The sequence below is a fragment of the Bufo gargarizans genome, chromosome 2, assembly GCF_014858855.1.
Source record: "Bufo gargarizans isolate SCDJY-AF-19 chromosome 2, ASM1485885v1, whole genome shotgun sequence".
Lineage (NCBI taxonomy): Eukaryota > Metazoa > Chordata > Amphibia > Anura > Bufonidae > Bufo > Bufo gargarizans.
In genome coordinates this window covers 166,050,642-166,077,027 of record NC_058081.1, presented here as the reverse complement: position 1 = coordinate 166,077,027, position 26,386 = coordinate 166,050,642, and the positions used below count along the sequence as shown (strand labels likewise).

At 41.3% G+C, this 26,386-nt stretch overlaps 1 protein-coding gene across 3 annotated transcripts in view; it reads right to left on the bottom strand.

The window, feature by feature from the left end:
• UNC13C (unc-13 homolog C) overlaps positions 1-26,386 on the bottom strand; it is a 908,495-nt gene that overhangs the window by 710,123 nt on the left and 171,986 nt on the right. For 2 of the 3 annotated variants that reach the window (XM_044279668.1, XM_044279669.1), the window contains exon 4: positions 14,192-14,205. The exons of the other annotated variant lie outside the window; for it this stretch is intronic. In XM_044279668.1, the coding sequence (XP_044135603.1) occupies positions 14,192-14,205 (14 nt within the window). The remainder of the gene's footprint in view (positions 1-14,191; positions 14,206-26,386) is intronic. 3 annotated transcript variants of the gene reach the window in all.

Sequence of the window (26,386 nt, the reverse complement as noted above, 5' to 3'; positions counted from 1 at the left end):
ACCAGTCATTTACATATCGCCATTCTCAAACAGTGCATCACATCAGGACTGGTAATTGGAATGCTTCACATTGCCTAATCAGGACTTCCTAAACATATTGAACCACTAAGGGAGTTGTTGACTCACACTACTAAGAGCAGTTCAAGCAAGAGGCTTTTGAAATTATTAGCACTTTGATTACTTTGCATTGTAATGCTTAGGTTGTGTATTTGCCAAATTCCAGCACTGCATCCAATGTATACGTTGAGGAATGCTTCCAACATGTGCATCTAACTTGACTACTATTCTATTGTAAAGTAGCAGTTGCACTCTATTGATGCAGTCATATGCTATCTGTAGAAAAAAAATTATCAAAGATTTTTTTAATTTTGAATAAAAAATTTCTACCCAAACAAATCGGGAAAAAAGATATGAGATATAAGACATATAAGAAAGCTGAGGACCTCACAGAATTAGTGAATCCCAATGGCCTAGAACTTCCCCTAAGGCTAGTTTCACAATAATATATATATTTTTTTCAGGCAGAGAAGCTCTCTGGATCCAGCACAGCTGGGTAGTGGTTCCTGCCCGCCAGGCCTCATAAATGCTTGGATTCAGCCAAACACAAATCACTGTATGCAACACATTTTGCCTAACCGAAACCTGGCATTTATGCCAGGGATTGCTTGGAACCTCACCAGTTACCATTAGGCCCCTTTCACACGGGCGAGTTTTCCGTGCGGGTGCGATGCGTGCGGTGAACGCATTGCACCCGCACTGAATCCTGACCCATTCATTTCTATGGGGCTGTGCACACGAGCGGTGATTTTCACGCATCACTTATGCGTTGCGTGAAAATCGCAGCATGCTCCTCTTTGTGCGTTTTTCACGTAATGCAGGCCCTATAGAAATGAATGGGGTTGCGTGAAAATCGCATGCATCCGCAAGCAAGTGCGGATGCGGTGCGATTTTCACGCATGGGTTCTAGGTGACAGTCTATTCACTGTATTATTTTCCCTTATAACATGGTTATAAGGGAAAATAATAGCATTCTGAATACAGAATGCTTAGTATAATAGTGCTGGAAGGGTTAAAAATAATAAAAAAGTTAACTCACCTTCTCCTCCTGTTCGCGTAGAGGCCGGTCTGTTCTTTAGCTGTGGCTGAAGGACCTTTGATGACGTCAGATCACATGCTCCATCACCATGGTGATGGACCATGTGATTGGAGCATGTGATCTGACGTCACCTCAGGTCATTCAGTCCACAGCTAAAGAACAGACCGGGATCTACGCTAACAAGAGGAGAAGGTGAGTTAACTTTTTTTATTATTTTTAACCCTTCCAGCACTATTATACTAAGCATTCTGTATTCAGAATGCTATTATTTTCCCTTATAACCATGTTATAAGGGAAAATAATACAATCTTCAGAACATCAATCCCAAGCCCGAACTTCTGTGAAGAAGTTCGGGTCTGGGTACCAAACATGCGTGATTTTTCTCACGCGAGTGCAAAACGCATGACAATGTTTTGCACTCGCGCGGAAAAATCGCGCATTTTCCCGCAACGCACCCGCCTCTTATCCGGGCAAAAAACATGACGCCCGTGTGAAAGAGGCCTTATAGTCAATGGGCTAGTGTGAAAATTGCCTAAGGCCTGTATTAGACCAGCAAGTGAGGCTGAAGATTGTTGGCAGGGAAGCATTCCTTCCCAACTATGGCCTGCTCGACAATGAAGGAGACTGCTGCTATTACGTGTAACAATCTCCTCCACAGTATGGGGAGGAGAGAGCGCTAATGCCATCGCTTGTCCCCATAGAGAATCATTATTTGCAAGCAGCAGAATGTGATTTAACAGCCCAATCTGCTGCCAGCAATCACTTTTTTTTTTTGCCTGCTTAAAATTTTTGACTGTCTGATGAATGAGCCTTTGCTCGTTCATCGTGTAATAAGCGGCACTTTTACAAAGGCAGATCATCGCTAACGAGCATTCCTACGAATGCTTTTCAGAGATGACCTGGCCAACTATTTTCCAGTCTAATGCATCCCTAAGTCCTTCTGTTATTGTTCTAGTTCTGTGACTTAAATAAGGTTGCTGACATTTTGACACCCCAAACTTTGGGTTGTTAAAAGTGAGGGTCCATCCCTTCTCCTAAAGCCATGTGATATTTCTCACGCTTTCTGTGTGGCACTGTCTTTTTGTGAGATTCTGCAGGTTTTTATATTATCCATTTCATATGTTTCATTATTACATTCATATACAAATAAACCATGTTTTTCAGCACATTGGACATTTCTATTAATGTCTTAACCCAAAATCAGCAAAACAAAATTTCCTGGTAAATATCATATACAACATGTCATATACTGGTAGCATTTATCTGTTAGCATATAATAGGACAATAATAGGACTATGGCTAGCCCCTGGCCCTATCTTAAATGAAGGATGGCCTTATGCCTATCCCATGCATGCTTAAACTCCTTCACTGTATTTGCAGCTGCCACTTCTGCAGGAAGGCTATTCCATGCATCCACTACTCTCTCAGTAAAGTAATCAGGAAGTATTTATTTACTGAGAGAGTAGTGGATGCATGGAATAGCCTTCCTGTAGAAGTGGTAGCTGCAAATACAGTGAAGGAGTTTAAGCATGCATGGGATAGGCATAAGGCCATCCTTCATATAAGATAGGGCCAGGGGCTATCCATAGTATTTAGTATATTGGGCAGACTAGATGGGCCAAATGGTTCTTATCTGCCGACACATTCTATGTTTCTATGTTAATAAACAGCATAGTGTAGAACTTCTCTACTGAAATTCAAGCCTCTCATTAATGCAGCTTTCAATGTGGAAAGATGTTTTTCTGCTTTTTTGCGCTGAGAAGATGTGGATCATCCATCATGACCGAGCCGCACTACTTATGGTGTGTCTCATGTGATTTCTCTTACTATCATTTAGTACCCGCCTATTTTTTATATATATAAAACCTTATTTTATCCAAATAAACACCTCCTGATGAAGCCTGAGGGGCGAAACACGTGTCGAGTTGCTAGTACATGGGGTGACATCTCAGTGCATCGCAAATCATGTCTGTGGGTAGGTTGTTGTAGCCTTATATGGCTCCTTCTCCTTAGTAGCTGGTTACATTTTCTTATATGTAGATGTGCTGTGTGGAGCATCTGTATAGTATTATCTTTTGTGTTACCTGTTTATGTTCCATAGAGCACATTGGCCAATTATATTATCACTTTTTTGGCATAATATAGTAATCTGTCTCTTTTGCATTGTTTATGTATTCAGCATCATATATCTAGCTTGAGGTAGAGTATAATACTTAGAGCCTCCTATATCGTCTATGTACTCAGCTTTATATATTCAGGGTTTTTTGTATAAATTTTGGATAAAACACATCTGAAGTCTCCCAAAAGCATGTGGGAAAAGGTATGTTTGGCACAAAAACAACGCTGCACATGACCAAAAGAACACCATACCCACAGTGAAGCATGTAGGTGGCAGCATCATGCTTTGGGGCTATTTTTCTTCAGCTGGAACTGGGTTCTTAGTTAGGCTGGAATTATGAACAGTTCCAAATACCAGTCAATATTGGCAAAAAAACCTTCAGGCTTCTGCTAGAAAGCTGAACATAAAGAGGAACTTCATCTTTCAGCATGACAACGACCCAAAGCATACTTCCAAATCAACAAAGAAATGGCTTCACCGGAAGAAGATTAAAGTTTTGAAATGGCCCAGCCAGAGCCCAGACCTGTATCCAATTGAAAATCTGTGGGGTGATCTGAAGAGGGCTGTGCACAGGAGATGCCCTCGCAATCTGACAGATTTGGAGTGTTTTTGCAAAGAAGAGTGGGCAAATCTTGCCAAGTCAAAATGTGCCATGCTGCTAGACTCATACCCAAAAAGACTGAGTGCTGTAATAAAATCAAAAGGTGCTTCAACAAAGTATTAGTTTAAAGGTGTGCACACTTATGCAACCATATTATTACAAACCGGATTCCAAAAAAGTTGGGACACTAAACAAATTGTGAATAAAAACTGAATGCAATGATGTGGAGATGGCAAATGTCAATATTTTATTTGTAATAGAACGTAGATGACAGATCAAACGTTTAATCCGAGTAAATGTATCATTTTAAAGGAAAAATACGTTGATTAAAATTTTCACGGTGTCAACAAATCCCAAAAAAGTTGGGACAAGTAGCAATAAGAGGCTGGAAAAAGTAAATTTGAGCATAACGAAGAGCTGGAAGACCAATTAACACTAATTAGGTCAATTGGCAACATGATTGGGTATAAAAAGAGCTTCTCGGAGTGGCAGTGTCTCTCAGAAGCCAAGATGGGTAGAGGATCACCAATTCCCACAATGTTGCACAGAAAGATAGTGGAGCAATATCAGAAAGGTGTTACCCAGCAAAAAATTGCAAAGACTTTGCATCTATCATCATCAACTGTGCATAACATCCGAAGATTCAGAGAATCTGGAACAATCTCTGTGCGTAAGGGTCAAGGCCGTAAAACCATACTGGATGCCCGTGATCTCCAGGCCCTTAAACGACACTGCACCACAAACAGGAATGCTACTGTAAAGGAAATCACAGAATGGGCTCAGGAATACTTCCAGAAACCATTGTCAGTAAACACAATCCACCGTGCCATCCGCAGTTGCCAGCTGAAACTCTACAGTTCAAAGAAGAAGCCATTTCTAAGCAAGATCCACAAGCTCAGGCAGTTTCACTGGGCCAGGGATCATTTAAAATGGAGTGTGGCAAAATGGAAGACTGTTCTGTGGTCAGACGAGTCACGATTCGAAGTTCTTTTTGGAAATCTGGGACGCCATGTCATCCGGACCAAAGAGGACAAGGACAACCCAAGTTGTTACCAACGCTCAGTTCAGAAGCCTGCATCTCTGATGGTATGGGGTTGCATGAGTGCATGTGGCATGGGCAGCTTGCATGTCTGGAAAGGCACATTCAATGCAGAAAAATATATTCAGGTTCTAGAACAACATATGCTCCCATCCAGACGTCATCTCTTTCAGGGAAGACCCTGCATTTTTCAACAAGATAATGCCAGACCACATTCTGCATCAATCACAACATCATGGCTGCGTAGGAGAAGGATTCGGGTACTGAAATTGCCAGTCTGCAGTCCAGATCTTTCACCTATAGAGAACATTTGGCGCATCATAAAGAGGAAGGTGCAACAAAGAAGGCCCAAGACGATTGAACAGTTAGAGGCCTGTATTAGACAAGAATGGGAGAGCATTCCTATTTCTAAACTTGAGAAACTGATCTCCTCGGTCCCCAGACGTCTGTTGAGTGTTGTAAGAAGAAGGGGAGATGCCACACAGTGGTGAAAATGGCCTTGTCCCAACTTTTTTGGGATTTGTTGACACCATGATATTCTGATTCAACATATTTTTGCCTTAAAATGGTACATTTTCTCAGTTTAAACTTTTGTTCTGTGATTTATGTTCTATTCTGAATAAAATATTAGAAGTTGGCACCTCCACATCATTGCATTCAGTTTTTATTCACAATTTGTATAGTGTCCCAACATTTTTGGAATCCGTTTTGTATATTTTTATATTTTTTCTTCCCTCTACCTAAAAGATTTTAATTTGTTTTTTAATTGAGTTGTACAGATTATAGGTCACATTAAAGGTGAAAAAAGTTCTGAAATGATTTATCGTTGTCTCATTTTTTTTACATCACAGAAATCTGACATTTTAACAGGGTGTGTAGACTTTTTATATCCACTGTATAGCCAGCTCTTTATATATCCAGCTTGAGAGACCTGTTTTGAGCTCACATTCTGTGTTGCCCTAGTGGAGTGGATTACTATTAATGTACTCAGCTTTATATATTCTGCTTGATATACCTGTCCCGGCTTTCATGGTGGAGTGCAATAATTGGGGCTTTTTGTATTTTCTATGTACTCAGCTTTGTATATGCAGTTTAATTTATCTGCTTTTGGCCTATATCCAGCTATTATGACATGGAGTGCTTTATCTAATTAATGTGCCTCATGTAATTTTTTTCTGCATTAATTTCCACTGTGCCTTTCTTTCCTATTTATTGTAATAGAGTCATATATTTTGATTAAATAAAGATTATTATATATTTTAGAGGTATAGTCCCATGATCTTTTTTTTTTTTTTTTGTTTAAAATTTTTGACTGCCTGATGAATGAGCGCTTGCTCGTTCATCATGTAATAAACGGCACTTTTACAAAGGCAGATCATCCCTAACGAGCATTCCTACGAACACTTTTTAGCGATGATCTGGCCAGCTATCTTAAAGTCTAATACATTCCTAAGTCCTTCTGTTATTGTTCTAGTTCTGTGATTTAAATATAGTTACTGACATTTTGACACCCCAAATTTTGTGTTTTGTGCATTTATTCTAGAGTTTATTATAACTGCACTTTGGGTTGTTAAAAGTGAGGGTCCATCACTTCTCCTAAAGCCATGTGATATTTCTCACGATTTTTGTAAGATTCTGCAGGTTTTTATATTGTCCATTTCATATGTTTCATTATTACATTCATATACAAATGAATTTTTATTAATGTCTTAACCCAAAATTAGCAAAACTAAATTTCCTGGTAAATATCATATACAACATGTCATATACTGGTAGCACCTATCTGTTAGCATATAATAGGACAATAATAAACAGCATAGTGTAGAACTTCTCTACTGAAATTCAAGCCTCTCATTAATGCAGCTTTCAATGTGGAAAGATGTTTTTTCTGCTTTTCTGCGTCTGTGTAAAATGGGTTTAAGGCTACAATTAGAACTCTGCATAACCAACAGGGAATTATTTAGAGGGCACTTAAAAACTTCATAATATCCAAATTTGATTGGAAAGCTATTATCCAATCCTTAAAGCTATGTTTTTCCATGCTCCACTCCAGATGTTTATGATCCAGCTCTGTACTGTAAGTACTTCATTTACCTGAGGGCACCATTTCAATGTGCACAATCCTTTCCAAATAGCATTTATGCTACTATTAATGTAACCTACTAACCCCATGGTCTCATTACCGCATTCATTCTCACCAGCTCATTGTAGTGTTCCAGCAGTTTGGTCTCATAACTAGCTCTCCATAAAACAGAAGGCAATTTGATATACTAAGTATATATACAATATATCAGTCATATCAGAAGACATTTTTAGACAAGATATTCGAGGCAGGAACGGATCTTTACTTTTCTTCCAAAATGAATTCAAATGACATGACTGCCTCACACGCCTTTTGGTTTACACTTATTTATTTCCAGCAAGTATTGAGATAGGAGTATGGATCATTACTTTCCGCCTTTCACTCTGTATATGTGACAGTTCCACAACATCCTTTAAATTATTTGTATTTGTGCTGACATTTCACACTTGGTAGGAGCAACCCTTCCAGATGCTTGTCACGCAGAAAGCAAAGCATCATTCTTAGAATAAAATTCAAGATTGTTTAATTTCTACCATTGCTAAAAGTAAGTTTCTGGTATCAATTCCATAAGGAGCTATACTGCAGGTCCTGGAATTTCCCCAAATATGTGTCCACCTTCATTTACTGTAGTAGACATCACCTCTCCTGACATGTGAGCTTTAGTAATTACTTGTATTCCCCATGTAATAACAATTCTATAGCATATTTTATCATAACTCCGTGTTATTGCATTCCTGTTACTCTTTCTGAATATTTATGAATAAAATGGCAACAAGGTTTCTCCATTCATTGTCAAAAGGCATGGTTCCCTGCACACTATGGCACTGTCAGCACTAACTGGAGAATGTCAGACTTTGTAAGGACACGGCCCCAACTGGCAACACCTGGCTGTCAGATTATTCATAAATTAATAGGAGAAAGATCACAATGCAGAATTCAAAAGATGCTCCAGAACTGTTATATCATGGGGAATTGCGGAATTGAAAGATTTAATAAAGGGGACATATCAGGAGTGGTGACAGAACCTCTTTAGAGATCTGATATATCTGCACCATTTTAGGCATTGAATTCTGGCAATTTTACAGAATTTGTAGCAAACAATGTAGGACTATCTGGCTTCTCTCCTCTTCAGGAGTCCAGTTGCATGCAGCAGTTGCAATCCCCAAAACAAAACACACTTTCCAAACTGTTGTCTTATCTTCTTGATTACGTATGTAAATCAAAACCTTCACCTATAACAAAAAAAACGTACATTTATCCAACTTCCAAGCGTGTTTTCAATAACTCTCTCACTCTCAAGGGAAGCATATTTAAGGCGGGTTTACACTGGCAGTGCTAAAGCCGTTTGTTGGGAAGGAAACTTTCCTTCCCAACAGTCGTCTGCTCGTTCAGTGAAGGAGAGCGCTGCATTTACATGCAGTGATCTCCTTCACAGTAAGAGAATGAGGGATTGCTATTGCAATCGCTAGTCCTCATACAGCTGCGCTGTTTCTGGGCAAAATATTGCTGTTTAGATAGCACGATCTGGTGCCCAGAAACAATAATTTAGCTCGTTCATCGGGTGATTGGTAGTACATTTAGACAGCATGTTTAAATATCGAGCCTTGAAAATCCACAGTTACCTACTCCCCAATGCTCGGTCCACTGTGCTTTGGTCTCCACATGCAGGGGAGCACCTAGGAATTTTGTCTAGGGGGGGTCCGAAAGGCAAAAAAATGTGGCTTCGCGCGCCGCAAATTTTTGGGGCCCTGCCCCCGTCTCTACACATCATACAGAGAGGGGGGGAGGTCTGTCCTGGCTGCACTGCCTGCTTCACATCATACAATAAACAGCCGGCTGCAGCCAGGAAGCTCCTCCGCTCTCCTCCCTCCCCAGATCCTGCTCAAGGCCTGTGGTTCCCCCCACCATCTGCCTGCTGCCCCCTTTGGCTGTCCTCACCCAGCTCTGAATCCTTCTTCTGCAAATGGCAGAGCATCTCCTCTCCTACATAGCGCCCCATACCTCTTACATCCAGTGATGTCACCTTTGTTGTAGACGTTCTCTTTCCTCATCTTCTCCATTCAGACCAGACCGCCATGACGATTTTTCAGCCATCTCCCGTCTCTGCAGAGATTAACAAACAGACATTAGTTTCCCACATTTTCTATCATCTTCACATCTTCTGAACACCCTTTCCTGCCACCCTCAATACTGTGCCCGCTGTGCCCCCAATACTATACTGCAGAAACAGTCCCCCTGGAAATACTACTACCACACAGATAGTGCCCCCAATACTGTGCCCGCAATACTATACTGCAGAAACAGTCCCCCTGGAAATACTACTACCACACAGATAGTGCCCCCAATACTGTGCCCACTGTGCCCCCAATACTATACTGCAGAAACAGTCCCCCTGGAAATACTGCTACCACACAGATAGTGCCCCGTTCAACAATTATTGGCACACAGTGCTCTAAAAAAATTACTGCGCCCAGACACTAATAGTATAAAGATAATGTCCCCCAAAAATTATTGTACCCCCGCTTAGTACCCGCTGTTGAGCTAATGTCCCCATAATGTATACCAGTATAAAATACCCCTATATAGTTCCCCAGTAAATGCCCTCATAGTGCTCCTCTCCCCTTCCCCATAGTGTCGCCCATAATATGCCAGTAAAAAATGCCCCTTCTAAGTGCCACCATATGCCCCAATAGTGCTCCTCTCCCCCATGGTGCCCCCCAAATAATGCCCCCATAGTGCCGTTTTCCCCTTTAGTGCCCCCATAGTGCCATTCTCCCCCTTACTGCCCCCCACTGCCCCCCATAGTGCCGTTCTCCCCTTTAGTGCCCCCCATAGTGCCGTTCTCCCCTTTACTGCCCCCCATAGCGCCGTTCTCCCCTTTAGTGCCCCCATAGTGCAGTTCTCCCCTTTAGTGCCCCCATAGTGTCGTTCTCCCCTTTAGTGCCCCCATAGTGCCAGCTCCCCCCCCTCAAAAAAAATTAAAAATACACCGATACTTACCAGTAGCGATGTGATGTAGGCCTCGTCTGGCTGTGTGCTGTCCCTGCTGTGTGCTGCCCGGCTCAGGCGGCGCGATGATGACGTCATCGCGCCGCCAGAGCTGGCCTCTGATAGGCTGCAGGCATTAGTGCCTGCGGCCTATCAGAAGAACAGGGGAGGGACACACCTCTCCCTCCCCTGCCGCAGCACAGGCATCTGTATCGCTGTCCTAAGGACGGCGATACAGATGGATTAGATATGGAGATGAGCGCTTCTACAATGGAAGCGCTCATCTCATACTGCCCCCCCCCCCGGCCCCCCACCACCACTGCCGCCGCGCCGCCTGTGGTGATCGGCGGTGCGGCCCTGAAGGATTAAAAAAATAAAATTTTGGCTAGTTGTTTTAGGGGAGGGGGGGGGGGGGTCCAGACCCTCTGGACCCCCCCTGTAGGTGCGCCACTGTCCACATGTAAACATCTGGAATAGACAGGGGTCTATTGTGCCACTGCACAAGAGACACAAGAGACTCCTGTCCATGCTGGAATTCACATGCAGAGACCGAAGTCCAGTGAAGACATAGGTGGATCAATGGAGCCAGAATCAAGTAACAGGGAGCAGGTGAATATGCTTTCTTTGACAGGTCCTACAGGGTGGAGGGTTATTTAAAGGGCATCTCTCAGCAGATTTGTACCTATGGAACTGGCTGACCTGTTACACGTGTACTTGGCAGCTGAAGGCATCTGTTTTGGTCCCATGTTCATGTGTGCCCATATTGCTGAGAAAAACGATGATTTAATATATACAAAGGAGTTTCTAGGAACAACAGAGGCGTTGCCGTTACACCTAGATGCACAGCTTTCTTTGCAAATGCCCTTAGATTGACAAGGCCAGGCAGGCGTGATACCATTTACACTGCCTGGCCCTGTCAAAGTGGAGAGGGGAGCATATTTGCAGAGAGAGCAGAGCCTCTAGGTATAATGTCAACGCCCCAGTTGCTCCTACAAGCTCATTTCCATGTATTAAATCATCATTTGTTTCAGCAATATGGGCACATATGAACATGAAACCAACACAGATGTCTTCAGCTGCCAAGTGCACATGTAACAGGTCAGCCAGTGTTATAGCTACAAATCTGCTGACAGATGCCCTTCATAAAACACTTGGAATTTGGACACCGTCTTTAAGGCTACTTTCACACTCGCATTTTGTGCAGATCCGTCATGGACGGATCCGTTCAGGTAATGCAGCTGTCTGCATCCGTTTGTATTATCTTTAACATAGCCAAGACGGATCCGTCTTGAACACCATTGAAAGTTAGGCCTCATGCACACGACAGTTTTTTTTCACGGTCCGCAAAAATGGGGTCCGTGGGTCCGTGATCCGTGACCGTTTTTTCGTCCTTGATTTTTGGAGGATCCACGGACATGAAAAAAAAGTCGTTTTGGTGTCCGCCTGGCCGTGCGGAGCCAAACGGATCCGTCCTGAATTACAATGCAAGTCAATGGGGACGGATCCGTTTGATGTTGACACAATATGGTGCCATTTCAAACTGATCCGTCCCCATTGACTTTCAATGTAAAGTCTGGAGTTCTTTTATACCATCGGATTGGAGTTTTCTCCAATCCGATGGTATATTTTAACTTGAAGCGTCCCCATGACCATGGGAACGCCTCTATGTTAGAATATACTGTCGGATATGAGCTACTTCGTGAAACTCAGATCCGACAGTATATTCTAACACAGAGGCGTTCCCATGGTGATGGGGACGCTTCTAGTTAGAATACACTACAAACTTTGTACAAGACTGCCCCCTGCTGCCTGGCAGCACCCGATCTCTTACAGGGGGATATGATAGCACAATTAACCCCTTCAGGTGCGGCACCTAAAGGGGTTAATTGTACTATCATATTCCCCTGTAAGAGATCAGGGCTGCCAGGCAGCAGGGGGCAGACCCCCCCACTCCCCAGTTTGAATATCGTTGGTGGCACAGTGTGCGCCCCCCATCGGGCCCCCCCTTCCTCCCTCTAATGTTAGAAATCGTTGGTGGCACAGTGTGCGCCCACCATCGCCCCCCCTCCCTCCCTCTATTGTAATAAATCATTGGTGGCACAGTGTGCGCGCCCCATCGGGCCCCCCTCCCTCCCTCTAATGTTAGAAATTGTTGGTGGCACAGTGTGCGCCCACCATCGCCCCCCTCCCTCCCTCTATTGTAATAAATCGTTGGTGGCACAGTGTGCGCCCACCATCGGCCCCCCTCCCTCTATAGCAGTAACAACATTGGTGGCAGTGTGCGGCCTCCCATTTCCCACCCCCCCATCATTGGTGGCAGCAGAGTTCCGATCGGAGTCCCAGTTTAATTGCTGGGGCTCCGATCGGTAACCATGGCAACCAGGACGCTACTGCAGTCCTGGTTGCCATGGTTACTTAGCAATAGTACAATAGTAGAAGACTCATAGTTACCTGCTTGCTGCTGCGATGTCTGTGTCCGGCCGGGAGCTCCACCTACTGGTAAGTGAAAGGTCTGTGCGGCGCATTGCTAAAGAACTGTCACTTACCAGTAGAAGGAGCTCCCAGCCGTTCACAGACATCGCAGCAGCAAGCAGGTAAGTATGAATCTTCTACTGTTGTACTATTGCTAAGTAACCATGGCAACCAGGGCTGCAGTAGCTTCCTGGTTGCCATGGTTACCGATCGGAGCCCCAGCGATTAAACTGGGACTCCGATCGGAACTCCGCTGCCACCAATGATGGGTGGGGGAATGGGAGGCCGCACACTGCCACCAATGTTGTTACTGCTATAGAGAGAGGGGGGGCCGAAGGTGGGCGCACACTGTGCCACCAACTATTTATAACAATAGAGGGAGGAAGGGGGGGCCCGATGGGGGCGCACACTGTGCCACCAACGATTTATTACAATAGAGGGAGGGAGGGGGGGCGATGGTGGGCGCACACTGTGCCACCAACGATTTCTAACATTAGAGGGAGGGAGGGGGGGCGATGGTGGGCGCACACTGTGCCACCAACGATTTCTAACATAGAGGGAGGAAGGGGGGGCCCGATGGGGGGCGCACACTGTGCCACCAACGATATTCAAACTGGGGAGGGGGGGTCTGCCCCTGCTGCCTGGCAGCCCTGATCTCTTACAGGGGAATATGGTACAATTAACCCCTTTAGGTGCCGCACCTGAAGGGGTTAATTGTGCTATCATATTCCCCTGTAAGAGATCGGGTGCTGCCAGGCAGCAGGGGGCAGTCTTGTACAAAGTTTGTAGTGTATTCTAACTAGAAGCGTCCCCATCACCATGGGAACGCTTCTGTGTTAGTGAAAACTCATATCCGACAGTATATTCTAAGTGAAAACTTAGATCAGAAAAAGCTTTTATGCAGACAGATCTTCGGATAGAGGGAGTAACACAATTATACTGTATATGACTTAGGTTCTGCCTTAGACTACTGGTTTCTATCCCATGAAAGCTCTGCATACTGCTCTAAACCTTCAGTTATTGGGATTTTTTTCTAAAGTCAGAATATGTATGTATTACAGCTAAAAGCTTTTTGATTCTCTCCATAGAACAGGAGACAGTAAAAATAACAAGTGATTTTCACAAAGCTATTTATTAACCTGCTGTAGTACAGTGTGGATTTCAGACACAAAAGTAAGGACTAATAAATGCATTTTAGCAATTTGAAGATGCAGTTACAGGATGAGTAAGGACGCTATCAATATCTGGGAGAAAAAAAAGAGAAAAAACTGTACATTGTTTTATGATTCATTTAGCTTCACTATAAGATGCACTTCTGTACAGTGATACTGTACAGTATACAGATACAGTGATGTCCTTCTTGTAAGTTTGGACATGATGAGGTGGGTACATATTAACACCTGAGATTGTCAATCAGAATTATTCAAAAGATGTGAGAATTCAACAAATTATAGGGGTTCTCAGGACTTAACCCCTTAAGGACATAGGACGTACCGGTACGCCCTATTTCCCATGTCCTTAAGGACCAAGGACGTACCGGTACGTCCTGACTTTAAAATCGGCATTCCGGCGCCGCAGGGGTTAATTTGAACAGGATGCCGGCTGAAATCATTCAGCCGGCATCCTGTTAAAACGCCAGGGGGGGTCATGTGACCCCCCCGTGTCGGCGATCGCAGCAAACCGCAGGTCAATTCAGACCTGCGGTTTGCTGCGCTCTTTGCAGTTTCTGATCCCCGCGGTCCCTGACCGCGGGGATCAGAAACTTTAGAGTGTCTAAAATCAATATAGTACACCCCCCCCTGCACCCCTGCATGATTTGATGGCGGCGGGTGGTGCAGGGGGGGTGTCGCAGGCGGTGGGGGCGTTGCGGGAGGCGGGCGGTGCGGCAGGCGGGATCGCGATCCCCCGCCCGCCTCCCATTGAATAATCGTTGGTGTACAGTGGGTATACCAGGGTGCCAGCACATTGCTGGCACCCTGGTATAAACGGCTGACATCGTTGATGCGATGTCAGCCGTTTAACCCTTTCCATACAGCGGTCCGTACGGACCGCTGTATGGAAAAGGTTAACAGTAAAAGGGAGCTCCCTCCCTCTCCGATCGGGGGGCTGCTGTGCCTTTGCAGCCCCCCGATGGGAGAGGGAGAGAGCCCCCAGACAGCCCCCCCAGAGCCCCGTCCTTACCCTTCCCCGTCTGCGCAGTTCTGACCATAACTGAGCAGACGGGGAAGGTTCCCATGACAACAGGACGCCTGCTCAGGCGTCCTGCTGTCCATGGTGCTGAACAGATCTATGCTGAAAGCATAGATCTGTTCAGTGTAAGTAAAATACAGTACAGATACCTATATAGGTTCTGTACTGTATTTTACAGACATCAGACCCACTGGATCTTCAAGAACCAAGTGGGTCTGGGTCAAAAAAAAAAAAAAATAAGTGAAAAAAGTTAAGATAAAAAAAAAAAACATTTATCACTGAATAAAAAATAAAAAAATAAAATAAACTACACATATTAGGTATCGCCGCGTCCGTAACGACCTGATCTATAAAACGGTCATGTTACTTTCCCCGCACAGTGAACGCCATAAAAATAAAAAAATAAAAACTATGAGAAAATTGAAATTTTGCCCACCTTACTTCCCAAAAAAGGTAATAAAAGTGATCAAAAAAGTCGCATGTACGCCAAAATAGTACCAATCAAACCGTCATCTCATCCCGCAAAAAATTAGACCCTACTCAAGATAATCGCCCAAAAACTGAAAAAACTATGGCTCTTAGACTATGGAAACACTAAAACATCATTTTTTTTGTTTCAAAAATAAAATCATTGTGTAAAACCTACATAAATAAAAATAAAGTATACATATTAGGTATTGCCGCGTCCGTATCGACCGGCTCTATATAAATATCACATGACCTAACCCCTCAGGTGACCACCATAAAAAATAAAAATAATAAATTGTGCAAAAAAAGCAATTTTTTGCCATCTTACGTCACAAAAAGTGTAATAGCAAGCGATCGAAAAGTCATATGCACCCCAAAATAGTGCCAATCAAACTGTCATCTCATCCCGCAAAAAATTAGACCCTACTCAAGATAATCGCCCAAAAACTGAAAAAACTATGGCTCTCAGACTATGGAGACACTAAACAATTTTTTGGTTTTAAAAATGAAGTTATTGTATAAAACTTACATAAATAAAAAAAATTGTATACATATTAGGTATCGCTGCGTCCGTGACAACCTGCTCTATAAAATTACCACGTGATCTAACCTGTCAGATGAATGTTGTAAATAACAAAAAAAAAAACGTGCCAAAAAAGCTATTTCTTGTTACCTTGCCGCACAAAAAGTGTAATATAGAGCAACCAAAAATCATATCTACCCTGAACTAGTACCAACAATACTGCCACCCTATTCCGTACTTTCTAAAATGGGGTCACTTTTTTGGAGTTTCTACTCTAGGGGTGCATCAGGGGGGCTTCAAATAGGACATGGTGTCAAAAAAACCAGTCCAGCAAAATCTGCCTTCCAAAAACCGTATGGCATTCCTTTCCTCCTGCGCCCTGCCGTGTGCCCGTACAGCGGTCTACAACCACATATGAGGTGTTTCTGTAAACTACAGAATCAGGGCCATAAATAATGAGTTTTGTTTGGCTGTTAACCCTTGCTTTGTAACTGGAAAAAAAATATTAAAATGGAAAATCTGCCAAAAAAGTGAAATTTTGAAATTGTATCTCTATTTTCCATTAAATCTTGTGCAACACCTAAAGGGTTAACAAAGTTTGTAAAATCAGTTTGAATACCTTGAGGGGTGTAGTTTCTTAGATGGGGTAACTTTTATGGAGTTTCTACTCTAGGGGTGCATCAGGGGGCTTCAAATGGGACATGGTGTCAAAAAACCAGTCCAGCAAAATCTGCCTTCCAAAAACCGTATGGCATTCCTTTCCTTCTGCGCCCTGCCGTGTGCCCGTACAGCGGTCTACAGCCACATATGAGGTGTTTCTGTAAACTACAGAATCAGGGCCATAAATAATGAGTTTTGTTTGGCTGTTAACCCTTGCTTTGTAACTGGAAAAAAAATATTAAAATGGAAAATCTGCCAAAAAAGTGAAATTTTGAAATTGTATCTCTATTTTCCATTAAATCTTGTGCAACACCTAAAGGGTTAACAAAGTTTGTAAAATAAGTTTTGAATACCTTGAGGGGTGTAGTTTCTTAGATGGGGTCACTTTTATGGAGTTTCTACTCTAGGGGTGCATCAGGGGGCTTCAAATGGGACATGGTGTCAAAAAAACTGTCCAGCAAAATCTGGCTTCCAAAAACCATACGGCGCACCTTTCACTCTACGCCCCGCTGTGTGGCCGTACAGTAGTTTACGGCCACATATGGGGTGTTTCTGTAAACGGCAGAGTCAGGGCAATAAAGATACAGTCTTGTTTGGCTGTTAACCCTTGCTTTGTTAGTGGAAAAAATGGGTTAAAATTGAAAATTAGGCAAAAAAATGAAATTCTCAAATTTCATCCCCATTTGCCAATAACTCTTGTGCAACACCTAAAGGGTTAACGGAGTTTGTAAAATCAGTTTTGAATACCTTGAGGGGTGTAGTTTATAGAATGGGGTCATTTTTGGGCGGTTTCTATTATGTAAGCCTCGCAAAGTGACTTCAGAGCTGTAGTGGTCCCTAAAAATTGGGTTTTTGTAAATTTCTGAAAAATTTCAAGATTTGCTTCTAAACTTCTAAGCCTTGTAACATCCCCAAAAAATAAAATATCATTCCCAAAATAATTCAAACATGAAGTAGACATATGGGGAATGTTAAGTCATCACAATTTTTGGGGGTATTACTATGTATTACAGAAGTAGAGAAACTGAAACTTTGAAATTTGCTAATTTTTCCAAATTTTTGGTAAATTAGGTATTTTATTATGCAAAAAAATTAATTTTTTTGACTTTATTTTACCAGTGTCATGAAGTACAATATGTGACGAAAAAACAATCTCAGAATGGCCTGTATAAGTAAAAGCGTTTTAAAGTTATCAGCACTTAAAGTGACACTGGTCAGATTTGCAAAAAATGGCCTGGTCCTTAAGGTGAAAATGAGCCTGGTCCTTAAGGGGTTAAAGGGGTTATCCAAGACTTTAAAAGACCTCAGAGAGAGGCAAACTTACGTTGGGTTCATAGTGACCCAGTGACATGCCACATGGTTGACAGGTCACCTCTGCGCCAGTGTGTGCGCACCCAAACTTTCACCAACCAATCGTTTGCCGCCTTGGGGTACTTAACACCTTTAGGACCTTGGACGAGTATACTCGTCCTGGGGCAAGGGTACTTAGCGCACCAGGACGAGTATACTCGTCCTGGCATTAAACTGTCACCATGTCTGCAGACATGGTGACAGCGCTGAGTGCCGGCTGTTACACACAGCCAGGCACTCAGGGTCAATGCCGAGGGGAGTCCTGTGATCGCTGCAAACCGCAGGTCAATTCAGACCTGCGGTTTGCATCGCTTTATGTAGTCAGGGACCGCAGGGATTAGAAACTTAAAAATGTCCAAAGTAAAAAAAATGTAACCCCCCTGCACCCCTGAATGCATTTATGTCGGCGGGGTGCAGGGGGGTGGTTTGTGGGCGTTTGCGGGCGGTGTGGCAGTTGCTGAATATTCATTGGTGGTCAGTGGTGTATACCAGAGTGTCAGCACATTGCTGACACTCTGGTATAAACGGCTGACATCGCTGCGATGTCAGCCGTTTCACCCTTTCCATATGGAAAGGGTTAAGTCAGGGAGCTCCCGCCCTCTGCCATCGGGGGGCTGCTGTGCCTTTGCTCCCCTCCTTCCCCTTCCCCGTCTTCTCAGTTGTGGCAGACGGGGAAGGTTCCCATGGTAACAGGACGCCTTCTCAGGCGTCCTGCTGTCCATGGTGCTGAACAGATCTATGCTAAAAGCATAGATCTGTTCAGTGTAAGTAAAATACAGTACAGTACAATATATATTGTACTGTACTGTATTATACAGACATCAGACCCACTGGATCTTCAAGAACCAAGTGGGTCTGGGTCCCAAAAATGATAATAAAAACACATTTATCACTGAATAAAAATTTAAAAAATAAAATACACTACACATATTAGGTATCGCCGCGTCCGTAACGACCTTATATAAATGAGTCATGTTACTTTCCCCGCACGGAGAATGCTATAAAAATAAAAAAATAAAAACTATCAGGAAATTGAAATTTTGCCCACCTTACTTCCCAAAAAAGGTAATAAAAGTGATCAAAAGAGTCGCATGTACACCAAAATATTTCCAATCAAACCGTCACCTCATCTCGCAAAAAATGAGCCCCTACATGAGACAATGGCCCAAAAAATAAAAGAACTATGGGGACACTATAACATGATATATTTTTTTCAAAAATGATATCATTGTGTAAAACTTACATAAATAAAAAAAGTATACATATTAGGTATTGCCGCGTCCGTATCGACCAGATCTATAATAATATCACATGAGCTAACCCCTCAGATGAACACCGTAAAAAATAAAAAATAAAAACTGTGCTAAATAAACAATTTTTTGTCAACTTACATCACAAAAAGTGTAATAGCAAGCGATCAAAAAGTCATATGCACCCCAAAATACTGCCAATAAAACCGTCATCTCATCCCACAAAAAATTAGACCCTACTTAAGATAATTACCCAAAAACTGAAAAAACTATGGATCTCAGACTATGGAGACACTAAAACATATTTTTTTTTGTTTCAAAAATGAAATCATTGTGTAAAACTTACATAAATAAAATAATTGTATACATATTAGGTATCGCCGTGTCCGTGACAACCTGCTCTATAAAAATACCACATGATCTAACCTGTCAGATGAATGTTGTAAATAACAAAACAAAAAACTGTGCCAAAAAAGCTATTTCTTGTTACCTTGCCTCACAAAAAGTGTAATATAGAGCAACTAAAAATCATATGTACCCTAAACTAGTACCAACAAAACTTCCACCCTATCCTGTAGTTTCTAAAATGGGGTCACTTTTTTGGAGTTTCTACTCTAGGGGTGCATCAGGGGGGCTTCAAATGGGACATAGTGTCCAAAAAAACTGTCTATCAAAATCTGCCTTCCAAAAACTGTATGGCATTCCTTTCCTTCTGCGCCCTGCCGTGTGCCTGTACAGCGGTTTACAACCACATATGTGGTGTTTCTGTAAACTACAGAATCAGGGCCATAAATAATGAGTTTTGTTTGGCTGTTAACCCTTGCTTTGTAACTGGAAAAAAAAAATTGTAAATAGGAAAATTTGCCTATAAATTGAAATTCTGAAATTTCATCTCTATTTGCCAATAACTCTTGTGGAACACCTAAAGGGTTAACGACGTTTGTAAAATCAGTTTTGAATACCTTGAGGGGTGTAGTTTCTTAGATGGAGTCACTTTTATGGAGTTTCTTTTCTAGAGGTGCATCAGGGGGGCTTCAAATGGAACATGGTGTCCAAAAAAAAATGTCTAGCAAAATATGCCTTTCCAAAACCATATGGCATTCCTTTCCTTCTGTGTCCTACCGTGTGCCCGTACAGTGGTTTACAACCACATATGGGGTGTTTCTGTAAACTACATAATCAGGGCCATAAATAATGAGTTTTGTTTGGCTGTTAACCCTTGCTTTGTAACTGGAAAAAAAATAGTAAAATTGAAAATTTGCCCAAAAATTGAAATTCTGAAATGTCATCTCTATTTGCCAATAACTCTTGTGGAACACCTAAAGGGTTAACAACATTTGTAAAAATCAGTTTTGAATACCTTGAGGGGTGTAGTTTCTTGGATGGAGTCACTTTTATGGAGTTTCTACTCTAGGGGTGCATCAGGGGGGCTTCAAATGGGACATGGTGTAAAAAAAAAACTGTCTTGCAAAATCTGCCTTTCAAAAACGTATGGTATTCCTTTCCTTCTGCACCCTGCCGTGTGCCCGTACAGTGGTTTATGACCACGTATGGGGTGTTTCTGTAAACTACAGAATCAGAGCCATAAATATTGAGTCTTGTTTGGCTGTTAACCCTTGCTTTGTAACTGGAAAAAAAAAATATTAAAATGGAAAATGCCAAAAAAGTGAAAGTTTGAAATTGTATCTGTATTTTCCATTAATTCTTGTGGAACACCTAAAGGGTTAAAAAAGTTTGTAAAATCAGTTTTGAATACCTTGAGGGGTGTAGTTTCTAGAATGGTGTCATTTTTGGGTGATTTCTATTATATAAGCCTCACAAAGTGACTTCAGACCTGAACTGGTCCCTAAAAATTGGGTTTTTGAAAAGTTCTGAACCATTTCAAGATTTGCTTCCAAACTTGCAAGCCTTGTAACATCCCCAAAATATAAAATATCATTCCCAAAATGATGCAAACATGAAGTAGACATATGGGGAATTTAAAGTAATAAATATGTTTGGAGGTATTACTATGTATTATAGAAGTAGAGAAATTGAAACTTGGAAATTTGCAATTTTTTAAAACATTTTGGTAAATTGGGTATTTTTTTATAAATAAAAATGTATTTATTTTTACTTCATTTTACCAGTGTCATGAAGTACAATATGTGCCGAAAAAACAATCTCAGAATCGCGTGGATAAGTTAAAGCGTTTTAAAGTTATCACCACACAAAGTGACACTGGTCAGATTTGCAAAAAATGGCCTGGTCCTTAAGGTGAAAATGAGCCGGGTCCTTAAGGTGTTAAGGCACCTTTTCCTGTGAGAGGGTGTCTGAACAATTAGTTCTAGTCCACTAGTGTCCTTCAAAGGTGTGCTGTATTCATTTGCCAGTTTACCAACTTCTACCTCTTTCCTAGATTTGACCCTTTATTGCCTGACCTTACCCCTGCCTGATCTCCATACTGACCTTGAGCTGCCCAACCTGACCTTGGACTGTTTATCAGACTACATGTACTGTGCCTGCCTTGACCTCGGCTTGTCCCTGACTACAGTTTTGCCTGATCCCTCAGTGCTCTATACAGATAACTCTTGAACCCTTTGGGTCACCCGTAAAGACAAGGGGCCTTAGGAGAAGCCTAATTTATATCTGTTCAGTTGAATCAATTGTAATATATCTTAATTACCTTTCTGATATGTATAAAGACGTTAAAGCCCTGAATATAAAACAAAAATAAATTGGCGAGGGGATCTGCTGACCCTTTTAGAAATATTCTTATATTTATTTATTTTTTCCACCATACCTTAGAAAATAAAAAATGGACCTCGATAGGCTGCTACAGGCAACATGGTCATTTTTTTTCTCCAAGAATGTTCTTAAATTGTATGAAGCTGATGAACTATTCATTCACAGACCATGAATTTTAGAGTTTATGTAAACACAGCTAAATATTTTTTGCTTTATATCGCTATTACATTCTCGGATTTGATATTTCTCTGCTGGAAGATGTTCCCATCTTTTTAATTAGTATTAAAAGAAACATTCAAAGTGGAATTCGGTTTAGGAAAACTTTGATTCACAACAAATCCGAATTTCCTGACACATTGTGATAACAAATGAGGTTTTCCTAAGATGGTAGCTGCACATGTTACAAAGCAAAACTAAGTGTAGAGGAAACAAGATCACCCCTAATGTCATGCAGCCAACCAATCCACAGAGAGCCATCCCCTGTAATGTCACAACCCTATGAAACCCTCATCCCGCACAGTCTCTGCCTATGCTCAGCTCACAGGACAATGGAAGAGACGAGGCAAGCACTCATGCACTAGGGAAATTGTTGATGAAAATTGTTAATAGAAGAATATTGGAGAGGGAGAGTGCAGGGAGACTGGTGGAAGAGTACTGGGAGACTGGAGGGAGAGTGCCGGGGGACTTATTCTACGGAAGTTTTATTTATTTATTCCTACATTCACTTATTACAGAATCTGAAATATTACTTTTATAAGTTAATTTCTTTTTTATTTATTTTTATTTGTAGTTCTCTACACTTGGTAAAATATCAGCCATTTGATACGTTTTGAACCTGTACTATGAAATATATACGTTATATTTAAATTAATACAATTTTAATTAAAAAAAATCTTTGTGCTTTTGTAGCTTTCCTACTATAAGCCACCTAATCTCTTGCAGCAACAAAGGATACTTGAGTTGAATATTGGCTATTTTTAGATTTGCACAGCACCCTCAGCAACTTAGACCCTCATTTACTCTGCTAGAAAACCCCTTTAAGGTCAGTCACCCTGGTAACATGTTTTCAGTGTTTCATTGAGAGTGAATTGACCATTAACTTGCATGGCTAAGCATACAGGAAAGACTGCGAGTTACTGAGCAGGACTATCCACACAATTCCTACATACAGAAAGAGCGGAGGTTTAAAGGACATCTGTCAGCAGATTTGTACCTAGGAAACTGACTGACCTGTTGCATGCAGCGGAAAACATCTTTGTTGGTCCCAATTTTATATGTGTTCACATTGCTAAGAAAAAAGTTTTAATATATGCAAATGAGCCTCTAGGAGCAACTGGGGGGTTGCTGTTACACCTACAGGCTCCGCTCTTTATGCAACTGCCGAGCCCTCTGCACTTTAATAGGTTCAGGTAGTGTAAACATCATAAATAGTGCTCAGCAACGTGAATCATTCGAAGAGGAATTCAGTCCAAAGTTTAGGAAAACTTTTTTTTTTTGATTAAAACTGTTCCATCTTTTTTTAATAATGTTCAAAGCGTTTTGATAGTGTACACCGATCTTAATCTATGCCATGACTAAGATTGGTGCCACAATCGAAATGCGTTGGCCACAATATGGCATAAGCCACTGACATTTTTAACATTATTATTTTTTTACAATCTTAATTCCATACCAAATAATACATCAAAGTTATAATTTCTATACCCTTAATGCCCCCCCCCCCAGTTCCCTCCCAACCCACCCCTTTGTGATGCGTCTCCCATTACCACGACAGAGTAATATAGGGGAATAATGTAAACATTAAAACAAAAGAGTTTAAATATTCCATTCTCCCCATGCCTTGAGCCATTTATCTTTAGAATTTCTTTGTTTGTATAGGATATATTCATAGGCTGCTTTTTATTTTATCAACAAGACTAATCCATGTATTCATAGTTGGAGAATTAGATGAAAACCAAGCCGGTGCAATCAAAAGCCTTGCAAGGATTTACCAAAAGAATTTGTTTGTACTTATGGCACCCCACCTTGGAAAGATCACTCAGAATCCAAGACTCTACCGTAAATGGAATCACAACTTTTAATTTTTTGGTAATATAATTATTCATTGCCCCCCAATATTCTTAAAGTTCTATACAAGTCTAAAGCATGTGTAAATGATCGGCCTCAGGTGAATCACACCGTGGACAGTTAGAAGTAATTATAACACTGTGAAATCTTAGCCCTCTGTGCTGGCTTTACTATTAGAATATGCAAAAATATGGATGTATCTATATAGAAGAAAATGTTTTCTTTAACACTAGAAAGTTCCGAACGTAGCTGAAAATACCTAAACCAAGATAAGTTAGATATGTTTTCTCTTTGTGCTAACTCCAAAATAAATAAAAAAAATATGCCCATTCTCAACTACTTGTACAAGATAACAAATATTATTATTTTGCCAATACTGATCTCCAACCAATTCGTCTAGGGCTTGTAGATAATAATTATTCCAAAGAGGCATACAAAGCAGAGATCCCTTTATTCCCAGATAGTCTCTAATGGTACTAAATTTAGGAAATCTTTGATTTGCATTAAATCCAAAATCCTAAAATATGGCCGTGCGGCCAGCCAATGCGCAGATAACCATCCCCTGTGATGTCACAGCCCTATAAAACGGTCTCTGCCATTGTCCTGTGAGCTGAGAATAGGAAGAGACGTGAATCGCTCATGTGCTAGGGACAGTGTTGCTGAAAATGATTAATAGAAGAATACTGGAAAGTGAGAGTGCAGGGAGACTGGAGGGAGTGTGCAGGGAGACGTATGCTGTCAGTTTTATTTATTTATTCCTACATTTACTTATTCCTACATCAGCTGTAAACTAAGAAATGTAATCCAATACCAATAAGATTATTATTCTGGTGTCAGCGTGCCCACCAATGACATCCAGTCTGCACCCCTTGGGGGGGGGGGGACAGGTCTTAATGATGACCACCCTCATCTTTTGCTCGCTTTACTTCTTCCAAATCATGCTTCAAAGTCTCCATGTCATAGAAAAGTCAGCAAAATGCATATTAGTTGATGTGGAAAAAGAGGAAAAGCAGATGACAGAAGAAGGGATCCCACCTGTAGGACAGGAGAGTGCTAGGGTTGGAGAAGTCGGTACATTTAAACTTCCATTAAAGGTGCTGCATGGACATTATCACTGAAGAATAAGTAACTATACAGTGCAATCTTCATTATTAAATGAAAGGCACCTGCAGGCTAATTGGTCGTGTGTTTCTTCACCGCAGCATGGCCGCAACCCACCCGTGACCTCTCTGTGGCCGTACCCTAAGGCAGAGTGGCCTGGGTTTACCTGATTTATAGCGATTTGTGACAAATTATTTAGTAATGTAATTTCTTGTGGAACTTTGGTGAAGCTGCAGAATCACATTTTTTAAGACTTTGCTCATCTCTACTTTTAATATATAAATGAAATTCAAAAATGAACACTAAAGTGGAGATTTACAGTCTTATATATTAATATGAGTGATATGTACCTTTAAACTGACTGTAAATCAAGTATTAATACTTCATTTCTCAATGATTAAGTGGAAACTGTTTGCCAGGTGAATAAGTAAAGAGTAAATGAAAAGCAAGAAATAAATAAACAACATCAGTAGAGTATATAGTAACATAAACTGCAAGGGCCAAAACTAGAATTGATGTCCTGTTGTGGAGATAAGTATACATTATATTTCTGGCACAGTGCAGAATTTTGCCTACACATCAAACTAGTCTGCGTGCCGGCAGTAGTGGAAAAGCAGAGACAAGGCACATAAAATATATCTAGTATCTCAGTACTAGGCTTAGTCCAACAGATGGTTGTCTCTGCAGATATTTGTCATGGTTTGTGAGCCATCACCGAACATATTGCACGACTATTGTTTTCCCTTTTATTGACTGATTTATCATGCATCATTGAAACATAAGAATATGGTTTTAGGCTTTTTCGGTATATTAGACAAAATGACTCATGACTGAATCAATGAAATTCAAGTTAGCGATGTCCATAGTTGATGCTATTGGTGTTAGATTAGAGCTGAAGTCCAGTTGTTTTGCCTTATATTATTATTATTAGAGAAGAGTAAATTTTTATAAATTAAAATTTTTTGCAGAATTTCATGAAGAAATTTGATTAGTTACGAATTACTTTAAAACAAATCACATTCTGTTGTATTGAGTGGGCACTACAAATCTCCTGTTGATTACAGTAGAATCAGCACAGTGAGGCTTCCTTCTCATTGTGACGTCAGTACTTTAAAAGCAGATTTTCATTACTGCAAGGATCAAATGACAGTAAACCACAAGGAATTAAAGGGGTTGGCCAATTTCTGGCTACTTGTGACCAGTGTTTATTTAAGATGACTATATGGCACTTACTAATATGGCCTTTGTTGATATTCTGTACCGTTTGCTATATTTCGTAAGCCATGTGACCTTGCAGGGTATATCTTCTGTGCTGTCAACACAGAGGTTCTGTCCATAAGATGGCCGCTGATAGAAGTTCATGTGACCAGACAAATCAACTCCATGTGGCGTTTCCTCTGTTCAAATACACTGCATCTACACTAAGCTCCCACCATTTCAAAAGAATATTGCAGGTGATTTGCTAAATCGTACGACCCTCCATCAGTAGCCATTTTATGGACGGGACCTCTGTGTGGACAGCTCAAAAGGCTTGGTAAACAATGGGCATACCTTATGAAATACTGGAAATGGAGCAGAATTTCAACAAAGGCTATTTTAGTAAGTACCATATAATTATGTTACAAATACATTGGTCAACAGCAACCAGAAAG